The following is an 11736-nucleotide window of genomic DNA, read 5'->3' as shown; positions in this document are numbered from 1 at the left end:
TGACTAATTTCACTCAACATAATGTCCTCAAGGTTCATCCAAGTTATGTGATAGCTTACAGATTCCTTGTTATTATTCAAGGTAGCATAATAATCCATTGTGTGGATGTACCAGTTTGTTGTTGTATTATTTTTGATATGCTATTAATAATACTTACTATGTACCAGAAACTGGTTTTAAGGACTTCCTATGGATTAATTTTTCAAATCTTCATGTAACACCTCTTGGGGTGGGGTGGGGGAGATTTGCTCAAGGGCATATAAAAGGGATCTGATGGAAATCCAGTAGTCTTTCTCCAGAGTCTATATTTTTAACCAGGAAAATAAATCATAAAACAGTGATAAAGAATTAGAGAATGGGTACTGTGAACAGAGAAAACAGAGTATTAATCATCATTTAAGGAAAAGAAAATAACAAAGAGATAAAAAATAGAAACAAATAATGGAAAAGGTGAGGGATTCATCCTGGGATAAGTCCTGAGCTTTGAAATGTAGGTATTCATTCAGTCTGGGGCAGATCTGCTACCCTGAAGTGGTCTGTAAAAAGTGCAGGACTTTGATAGGCCTGCCTGAAAACTCCAAGAGGGTGAATTGTGATTACCTCATGCGGCATGTGACTTTGTTGTTATTACCTTGTTGTTAGTGCCATTAACTTGTTTAATAACTTAAGGATGGAACAATGTAAAAATAAGTAGCCAAATTTATCTCAAACTTTGCTTTTGGCTTTGTAATCTAGACTAGAAGTAGAGAAACTAGGACTAGATATAAGTAGATCTACCTATTCTCTGGGATGGACTAGAAGTGCAAAGCAATATAATGACACTCGTGTTCCCCCCACCCTCCCAAAATAACAACTTTGTGGAGTTGATTTTGACCTTTCAAAAGCATATATTTACCAGGCATTTTTCCAAGATGCTTTTGGGTGAGATTGAACTAAGACTGTTTTGATTAGTGGTTGAATATTTAACTTTTTTATCACTCAGGGACTCCAATAAAATGGTCCCACCTAAACTGTCATTTGATAAATAAGACCGACTCAATGGCACTCAACAACAACAACAATGAGGGTTTCTAAGGCTGTAAATCTTTATGGGAGCAGAAAGCCTCATCTTGCTCCTGTGAAGTGACTGGTGGGTTTGAACCACCAATCTTGTGGTTAGCAGTCCAGTCCTTATTCTACAGCACCACCAGAGCCACTTAATGACAGTGCTATTCAAATAGGTACTTAAATAATAGCTTTTCTGATTTAAAGCTAAATTCAGCCATAAGACATGAAAGGAAGTTAATTATCCTAGTAGAATAACTTATTGGTACATCCTTATGATTTCCTTCTAATGAATAAGATGATAATTTTAAACTCTTTTATTTCCCTTTCTAGAACGGCATTCACATGTTCATTCTGTAAATTTCGAACATTTGAAGAAAAAGATATTGAACTGCATCTGGAAAGTTCTTCACACCAGGCAACATTAGATCATATTCAGAAACAAACCAAATTTGATAAAGTAGTTATGGAGTTTTTACATGTAAGTAACTGTTTTTGAGTGAGAAGCACCTTTGTAACTTTTGAATTCTTGATAATTTTGTTTTGTTTTCGTAATAATTCTCCATTCCTCTACCACTTAATGTTTCTAAAATTTTAATTTACTATTTATTTAAAGAATTGTTTTCAAATAAGCTTAGTATTAGATGTGAATTCCTCTATTAATATAATTTTTATTTGAGAAACATTTTATGTTTTTCAGTGTTTTCTGGCCTAGATGTCAAACAAGAAATTCCTTTAAGAACTGTTTATTGTTGTAGATGCAGCTATCCTGTTTGAAAGTGTACTGTGTGTCAGGTGTTTTACGAGATGCTTTCGTTTATTATTTCATCTGAGCCCCATAACTCTTTTTTTTTTTTTTTTTTTTTGGATGAAGGAACATGCTCAGAGAAGTTAAAGAACTATCACTAAATGGTGGTGTCTGAATCTGGTGCCAGAGCTATTTAGAGTCCTGTTGATAATATGTGGTTATCACTTCAGTAGTTTTATCTTGCATACATATGAAAGGTGCTGTTTTAGACACTGAGGACATAGGCACTGCCCTCAGTGTGTAACAGTGATTGGAAATTGATTACATTCACACATGTACAGATAACATAATTAAAAGTTTAAAGAATGGAAAGATTGGGACCAGGAATACTTGAAGGAAAAAGATAGCACTAGTCTGCAAACCACAAGGTTTGGCATTTCAAACTCACTAGCTGCTTCTTGGAAACGCTATTCACAGTTGCAATGAGTCTGAACTGACTCCTTGGCACAACAAAATTGGTCATAAAGTATGTAAATACTCACCTATCCTGAGAAGAATTCTTGTCTGTGCTGGCTCTCTCTGATATGTATTTCTCTATACATTTTGAAAAGTGAGTTATTTTTATACTTGATTAGTTTTTTATGATACAGTGTCATCGGGTTCTGGCGGAATAGGGTTTGATAGTCTTCCAACTAAATTGTAAGCTCCTTGAGAATGCATACTGCTTTTTAGAGTCAATTTTCGATAGAATCATCATGGTGATAAGTATATACTAAATGCTCACTGAATTTGTGTTCTGTAAACTATTCTATTTTGTTTTCTAGGAATGTATGGTGAATAAATACAAGAGAACATGTGTTCGTAAACAGCAGACAAATAGTCTAGCAGAAGCAGGCAAAATAATTGACAAAGATGCTATGGAAGGTAAATATTGAAGCAAATTGCTATGGCAGTCATGAATATTTTACCTGTTTCAGTAGGTGATGCTCCTTAAGAGTAGTATAATGCACAGTCCATATGCAGTAGGTGTGAGTGGATTATAAGAAAGTAACGCCTGTTGACTTACTGTTCTCTGAAGCATATAAGAAAGTTGTTGCTGTTGAGTCATTTCTAGCTCAGAGTGACTCCATGCTGCATAGGATTTGAAATGGCTACTATTCTGGAACTAGATAACCGGGCCTTTCTTCCTAGGTACCTCTTGGTAGACAAGAACCTCCAACCTTTCATTTAGCTACTGACTGTTACCAGTTTGCATCACCCAGGCATTCCCTGAAGCCTATAAACAAACATACTCTTATTAAAAAAGGAAAAGAAAACAAAGACACTACTTCCCCTAAAACTGCTACCTTTTAAGACTTCCAGACTTCTTCAAATGTAATCCACACTGATTTGTGCTTCCTCCTCACTTACCATTTATTACCTTCCCCACAGTAGATAGTATTCTACTACCAGGAGTCTGATGAAACCTCCTCTGACATAGGTTGCCAACACTAAGTTCAATAGGAGTGTTTCAATCATTATCTTACTTTGGTCTTGGGGTTTGAAAGTTAATGCTCTCCAGTACTGTTTCAGTAACCCTGTCATCTCCTTCCTGTCGAATTCATCTCTTGTGATTATTTCATGTTACTGTAGTAATAACGTGTGTTCACTACTTAATAATATGTATCTTAGCATGATCTCATTACTTAAAGAACTTTGTACAACTTATCCATCATCTACAGGATAAAGTACAAATTCCTAGGCTTGACACATGGATCTGTGCATTATCATTTTCGTTTTTTTTTTTTGCTTTATGTATACTAATGAATGTATTTACATGTAATAAATTTCCATTGCTTAAGATCCAATACATAGTTTTTATAAATACTATTTTGACATCTCATTCTCAACGTATTTTTATTCATAATTATAGAAGTTCTTATTTTACTATAAAATAAATCAACACTTGTTTTCCTTTATGTATATTTTTAGGGAGATGGCCTTAGATCATGATTTTATAACATTATAAAACATAATTAATTACAGCTTAAAACTTCTAATTTGCTTTCTATTCTGTTAATCTGTCTATGTAGACTTATAAGATATGGTAGAAAAGCTTAACTACTTTACCATTCTTTGGAAAAGGGTTATACGTAATTATGGAAGTTTTAGTAGTTAACAGTCTGCTAGAAACAAGAAAATGTGCATCACTGCTTTTTTTTAATAATAGGATTTCTTATTTAGGTGTTACTGCAGATGATCACATGATGAGAGTAGATACCATTCACTGCAATGCCTGCAATGTGTATATCTCTGCTTTACATAGTTTAATTCAGCAACACTTAAAATCTCCTGATCATGTCAAAGCAAAGCAGGTAAGTTGATATACATCAAGTCATTAAATTTGCCCTCAATCCATTATTACCCTTTGATCATTGTTTCACACCAACCTGTTAAGTGCCATGGAGTCCCGTTCTGACTAAAAGTGACCTTGTATAGGTTATCCATGGCTGTAAATCTTTATGGGAGCAGAAAGCCTCATCTTTCTCCCATGGAACTGCTGGTAGTTTCGAACTGCTGATCTTTAGGTTAGCAGACCAACTCATAACCACTACACTATCAAGCTCCTTAGTTGTGAAACACAGTGACTCTATATAGGAGCAGCTCGTGGTTTGAACCACTGAACATATAGTTAGCAGTTACAGCACCATACAGGATTCACACCTACCTATTGTTAAGTGCCGTCAAGTTGGTTTCGTTTAAGGGTTGGGTTAATGAAGTCATAGTGTTGTTGTTGTTAAATGCTGTCAAGTCGGTTCTGACCCATAACAGCCATGTATAGTGTTTCTGAGGAACAACTGTTGAGCTTCTTTAAGGTGTTATAAAATGGTTTTGTAAGTATGTGTTTTCTAAGAGTATAAAATAAAGGAAATGAAAGTTTTGATTCTACTGAGACTTTTTTTTATGATCTGGGGAAATATGAAAACAAAGATTACTAATTACCATTTATTGTTATATGTTTTGAGTAAAATTTACCTTTTTTTTGATTAGCAATATTATTTCTGGCTAATATTGACTGGATTTCTGTAGTCAAATTTATTTAAAATTAAACCATGTTTATATTGGAATTTCCTTGAAATTAACATTTAAAACTTTAAATATTAAAGTCTCAAGTGTTTAAAATAGCATGTGCGTTTAAAATACATATTTTGTATTGAAATGAAGCTCATTTTGCTCAGACTTCCAGGATGTATGTTGTTAAGTACTGTGGAATTGGTTCTGACTCACAGTGACCCCTATAGGGTTTCCAAAGAACAGCTGGTAGGTTTATACCTTGAGGTCAGTAGTTCAGTATTTTACTTACAACCATATATGTAGTCTTCTTAGTCTTTGTTTTCTCTCTTCTCTTTTTGAAACTCACTTGCCACCTTTTTGACAGCTTTACACAATGCAGTCTTGTGATAGTGACAGCCCAAAGAAAAACTAATTATAATTACTCTTGTAGTGAAAAAAATTACTCTTTCCTTTCAATAGCATGAAAAGTGGTAGTGTGGCCTGGGAAAGTACATGCAGAGTAGAAAGGAATTCTTTAGAAGACCTGCACTTTTCCTTATTTGGGGGCTTAGTGTTCTTGAAGCGGAATTGGTTTGTAAGATTGTCATTGTTTTAAATAATTTAGATTGTGTTGACTATAAATTGTTCCATAGCTTGATATCTAAGAAAATACATCATTTAAGATTAAATCCCATTTGAGTTATGTAAATATTTTTTTGGTAAGTACCATTAGTGTGTTCCATTTTTCACAGGTTTATAAGGAACAAATAAAAAGAGAAAGTGTCTTGACTGCTACAAGCATTTTAAATAATCCAATAGTGAAGGCGCGATATGAACGTTTTGTTAAGGTAAGATTATATATAGGATTATAAAATTACTCTTTTGTGTTATTTTTGTAGTATTGCAATAAAGTGGTGAAGTAGTAATCTTTGTTACATTTAAATATTGTACAACATACTAGGATAAATTTTACTTGGTATCTTGCATATGGAGAAATATCTCTATTTGTTGGGATTTGGTTGAAGTGATGGGCCAATAAACTCAGTTGAGAAACTAGATCAAAGTGTCAGCATTCTTGATTTAAAAAAAAAAAAAAAAGTTGGGTTGGAGGGTATGCCATTAATGTATAGCTATTGTAGACTCTGTTGTTTTACTTCTGAATTAGAGCGCATACTTCTCCGCAGTCCCTGTCCCTGGTCAGCTGGCTGAACAAGCTTCTAATTGATGCCATACATCATAAAAAAGACTTGAAAGCATTCTTTATGTGACAGCATATTGTTAAATGCTGGCTCAGTGATCCTGCATAAGGTTTCCTAAGAACATCTGGCGTGTTTGAACTGCTGACCTTTCGGTTTGCAGTCCATTGCTGATCCTACAGCGCCATACCAGCCATACACAAAAGAGAACTATAAGCAGTTCCTTGAAAATACTCAGTTTTCTTGGATAATAAAAGTTAGAGGAGAGACAGGTAGTGAGTGTGTGGTTAGATAAGTTCCTCCAATAAAAGCTCCCTTATGGAAAAGGTTTGCTGTTACTGTTAGGAAGCTCAGATTTGAACAAGTAAGTTTGTGTGATGCCTCAGTTCTCAAGAGTTTGGCCATGTACTTACTCCTTTAAACTGTCTCTACATGGTATTTATTATCAGTATATATTACATAAGCAAGAACGGAACATTATTTAGGAAATTGGAGAAAAACATTTTAATAGGTTTTGAGCTCTCATAAAAGACTGCCTTACTGAAAATCATTTCTACAACTGAAGAAAACTTTTATTTTTAATATTTACAAAATAGTCTTAGTTCTTTTGGTTTATTCCAAGGAACTTATTTTCTGATTTACTATTAATAATTTTCATTGTTTACTCTGTTTTGAATACTGTTTTTACAAAACAAATGCAGCCCTAAATTAATTCCCAATTTATAAAATAAAAAATCGTTTATGACTTGTGTATCTTCACTACACTGTAATGTGTTTCCTATAATGACTGTTCCAAACCTTTTCCACCCTTCTCACACCCCCAAATTTCCTTCTTACTCTCCTCAGTCCCCATATTCTTATCATTTATTTTGGTGATTTGATGTGAACTGTAATCCATTAACCTTTCTTCAGTGTCCTTTAGATTTGTGTATCTTTCTCTCCCTCCCGCCATCATTGTTGTCTCTGAGGGAAACTATTATTTTATCTGTGTTGTTTCATCAGTTATCTAATCTCCCTTTCCTTACATCTGAATGTTTTTTCCTGTGTATTATTTTTACATTTTTCCCCAAACAGATAATGCTTCTGAGTTTCCTAACTTAAAAGTGACTTATAACTGTCAAGACACTAGCCTTTCCTATCTATTTCATTATCTCTTCTCCTGGTATCATACTTTAAACAGTAGTTTACGTTGCATTATAGCTTTATTCCCTCTATTACTTTCTCTTTAACTTAGTAACTGTCAACTAGAGGAGGTATGTCAGAATCCCCTTCAAGGCTAAAGTCAAATAAAAAGCTGAATAGGTCATTTCTCAAGCCTTTTGAACTAGGGTTTCCCAAACTTTTCTGGTAAACATCTCTTACAGTGCTTCTTAAATATGCAGGTTAATCAGACTTTTCCCCTGGAAGTTCTGAATCAGGAGATCAAAGATTGATTCAAACACTTTTGCTTTTGACAAGGGCTCCACTACTACACTGAATAAAAACATGACCTGTGCTGGTTTTGAAAAAACTTTACAGGGTGAAAAAGATTCATTCTTGGATAACCTTTGTCTTCTCTAGTCTGCATCAGACATTTGAAATGGTTCTAAGAGTACCAGGGACCTTATTACAAAATCTAAACTTTTTATAATTCATTAAACACAAATTAAGTTAAAGGGGCTCTAAATCCTCAAAAACCCCATTACTCATCTTCAACAATTATCATCTCTAGTGGTTCTTTTCAAACTGTTCCTACTATTACCTCTTTGCATTACTGGATACCACTGATTATCATAATTGCAAGCCTTGCTTTTGCAGATAATATTTTATGCTGATTATTCCCCCTTCCATTTTCATAAGATTTTACTCTTAGCTCTGCTCTATTTTATTCCATTTCTATCCCACTTTAATGCTCGAGTTTCACAAATCACAGTATAAGCAATTCATAAATCTACATGTCTTAATTTTGAACTTAATCTTTCTTTTGATGTGTGACATTAGGCAACATCTTAAATTCTGATTATACACTGCTTTCCTTTCACCCATCCTTATTTACCTATTTCTGTTCATGATGTTAGCACATATTTTAATCCTCCCTTTTCCTGTAATACCCTCAATAGAATTCCTTCTTGTTACTCCATATATTTGTTTTCTTACTATATGTATGATTTTTGATTGTTATATAATGAAATAGGTCTTTATCCAGTTTATGAAGTAATAGATGATATTTCAGTAATTTATATATGAGCATTGATGTGAAATAGGTACACAATAAATATGTATGTCATAGTTAAAATGCTCCAAATGTATTTATTCTTAATGATCTAGCAAATAAAAAGTACTCGAGATATAAAAATGAATGTACCAATTTAAAAAGCTACTTGTGTTTTTAGGGTGAGAATCCTTTTGAAGCTCAAGATCATTCTCAGGATCAGCTAGGAGATGAGGAGGAAGAAGAAAAGATCGATGAACCTATTGAAGAAGAAGATGATGAAGAGGAGGAAGAAGAGGAAGAGGCAGAGGAAGTAGAGGAAGCAGAGGAAGTTGGAGTAGCAGAAGGGGTGAGGGAAGTAGAGGCAGTGGGGGAGGTGGGGGGAACTGGGGAAGTAGAGGGAACCGGGGAAGATGGGGGGGCTGGGGAAGATGAGGTTGCTGAGGACTTAGGGGGAACTGGAGAAGTGCTAGAAACAGGAGAAGCAGTGGAGGGAGCTGGGGAAGTGGAGGGGCCTGGAGAAGTCAGGGGATCAGAGGAAGTGGAGGATGTAGAGGAAACAAAGGAAGTAGAGGAAGAAGCAAAAGAAGAGCCTATCAACTTCCCTGCTGACCAACCTGAAGAAAATTAAATACGTTAGATTTCAGTGGAGCTTTATGTTTCTTTTGTGTTTTAATGTGGAAAAGAGTAAAAATTTTAATAGCTTAAAATGAGTCACCACCCATGTTGCATGCATTCCACACATTAAAATTTGTTTTATATAATTTTTAAATGTTTGACATTTGTTTAATAAAATAAAACTAGGGCACTTTTAGTTTGGTTTTTATAGCTATAACAGATCTGAATAATTGTTTGTATAATTTTTAAGCTTACATTTGATTATTGGTGTTAAGGACAACATGTATTGTTGGTATATCTATTCTAATCATTTGAACTTAAATGCTGCTCTTGGGAGTAAATATTCAAGTGTGCGTTAATCTTTTGAATACTTAGCCTAGAAGAGAGAAATCGGGCGAGTATTTTGTGCTCTGAGTGTGTATTTTTTTACTGCATTGAACATTGGATAGTAATTTGCGTTAATACGCTTAAAGGCTTTTTGTGACCATGTTTCCCTTTGTAGCAATAAAATGTTTTTTACGAAAACTTTTCTTCCTGGATTAGAAATTTAAAATGAAACAATTCAGCAATTAAAAAAGAATTTTTTTGTCTTCAAATATTTCTCTCATTTCACACATTTTATGGCCCATTTGCTTATGTACTCAAAATATGAAATTGGCAGTCTGTTCTTAGATTACTTATTTTCAAATTAACTGTCAGTCTATATCACTGAAAAGCACTGTCCTTAATTCATAAAATCTTTACTCTGGCAAAGAGATGGGTGACCCTTAGCCTTTTTAAAAGGTGAGACTAATGAAAATTAGCTTTTAAAAAATTGGAGGTACTAAATGGATCAAGGCTAATAAAGGTACATTGTTATGACTGGATTTGCTTATTTTTAAGCTAGGAAATCCAATAGGCAATGCTTATAATCAGTTATAGGGATATGGAGACAAAAAGAGCCAGATTAGTTGAAGACTGGAGAAATTTGGATCCTGTCGAGGAGTCTGTGTACTTAAAACAGGCTTCAGAAAGTCCTTTTGCTCTGGAGTTTTAATTCTAAGGATAAGATAACTTGATCAAGCCCTTTTAATACCATATTCATGGAAGTGCTGAGGTAAAAGAATAAGAATCCATTTGAGTTCAAAAGAAGCCCTGGTGGTACATTGTTTAAACCCTTGATTGCCCACCAAAAGGTTGGTGGTTGGACTGCTCTGCAGAAGAAAACTTCCTTAACTGTTACTCGTAGGAACCTTATGGGGCAGTTCTACTTTGTCCTGTGGGATTACTATGGCTACTATGATTCAGAACCAACTCAAAATCAATAGGTTTGGTTGGGTTTGATTTAGGATTTGACGGTTTTTGACATTATGTTGTGAGTTTATTTGTTTAATTACTTATTTAGAAGCTAAACTTTTGAGATGAGTCCTGTAGAACAAGAATCTGACAACTTCTCAGTGTTTTAGAATGAGAAGAATCACAGTAACCTTTGTGGAGCCTTTATGAAAAAAGAAATGTAAAAATTTCTATAGACCAGCTTATTTGCAAGGTATTAAAAAGTATTTTCTGCTGCCTAACTTCGAAATAAAAACTTATGTATATCCTATTGGATAATTTGCAGGCAGATTAATTTTCTTGTAATTATCCAGCAGGATCACACCAGTTGTATTGTTATGTGCCATCCAGTCAGTTCTGACTGTAGGGTTTCCAAGGAGCAGCTGGTGGGTTTGAACTGCAAACTTTGTGGTTAGCAGACCAGTGCTGATCCTACAGCACCACACAAAAAATCCTTACAGCTAAACATGTAGTACTAATAAATAAATTTAGGACTTTTTATATTGCTGGTAAGCTTAATTCAATTTATGGCAACTCCATTGTGTCAGAGGGGGACTCCAAAGGTTTTTCATTATTTGGCAGTATGTTGCTATTGGACGTGAACCGCCAATCTTTTTTTTAGCACTTGAGCCTGGATGACTAAAACCTGTAATGTATTTTCCTGTTGTTATCAGAAAGTGTATTATTTCAACATTCATCCACTTAGTGTACCACCTCCCATGCTACTAACCCAGTTCAAGGAACCACCACCTCTTTACTGGACAATTGAAATAGTTGATTAGCTATTCTTGTGTTCACTCACTGTTAAATCCTTTTATCCAGGCAGAATATTTGAAAAATTTAGGTTATCTTGTAAATTTACAGTGATGGTGTTTAGTCTAATTTCCCTACTTTATGCCATGTTCTTTATGCCAGCCATGTAGCTTTATGTCTCTCAGTCTTTTGATAGTTATTTGTCTCCAGACCCTTGCATTTTCTGTAATCTATACCTATCAACTTTCCATGGCTGACTATTATACATATTACTGTGTTAGGAAAGTATATTTCTGTGGAAATTTAAGAAGTGATTAAACTTCATAAGGATGAGAAGGTGCTACCCCAAGTATACTAGATCAGACTCTGGAGGGTAGTGTATTTGTTTTTAACAAATCTACCAGGTTATTTTGTTGATTGTTGTTGCTGTTAAGTGCTGTTGAGTTGGTTCCGACCCAAACCTGTGTAGGGTTTCCAAAGAACAGCTGGTGATCTTGAACTGCCTACCTTGTGGTTCAAACCGATTTTGAAGTCCAGTGCGTGTTACTGTTAAAATTACATGTTACTGTTACAATTCCTATTAGAAATGAGCAGTTTCTTTTTTTTTTTTTTTTAAAGCTTTTCCTGTGAATTGAGTGGTAGTTTACATGGCAGAACATTGATTTTGCTTCACTGCAATGCTTACAATCCCCTCCATGCATCATCATTTAACAATATTTGCTTCTATTCCTTCTTTTTTTTTTAGTACACAAAAACATGCAGGAATAAATATATAATCCTTTGAACAACCAAAGGCCACATATTACAAGCTAGCCTGCCTGCCAGCACACAGCCTTTCT

General features: G+C 34.6%; 1 protein-coding gene across 1 annotated transcript in view; it reads left to right on the top strand.

Annotated features, from left to right (window-relative positions):
* ZNF326 (zinc finger protein 326) overlaps positions 1-9355 on the top strand; it is a 43036-nt gene extending 33681 nt beyond the window's left edge. The window contains exons 7-12 of the mRNA XM_006830973.1: positions 1378-1525; positions 2617-2716; positions 4016-4146; positions 5578-5673; positions 8394-8588; positions 8686-9355. Coding sequence (XP_006831036.1) covers positions 1378-1525; positions 2617-2716; positions 4016-4146; positions 5578-5673; positions 8394-8588; positions 8686-8766 — 751 coding nt within the window. The 3' untranslated portion in view covers positions 8767-9355. The remainder of the gene's footprint in view (positions 1-1377; positions 1526-2616; positions 2717-4015; positions 4147-5577; positions 5674-8393; positions 8589-8685) is intronic.
* Positions 9356-11736: the final 2381 nt, after the last annotated feature.

The sequence above is a fragment of the Chrysochloris asiatica genome, unplaced genomic scaffold (assembly GCF_000296735.1).
Source record: "Chrysochloris asiatica unplaced genomic scaffold, ChrAsi1.0 scaffold00002, whole genome shotgun sequence".
NCBI classification, from domain to species: domain Eukaryota; kingdom Metazoa; phylum Chordata; class Mammalia; order Afrosoricida; family Chrysochloridae; genus Chrysochloris; species Chrysochloris asiatica.
Note: the sequence above shows the minus strand (reverse complement) of the source record. Positions and strands in the feature narration are given on the sequence as shown.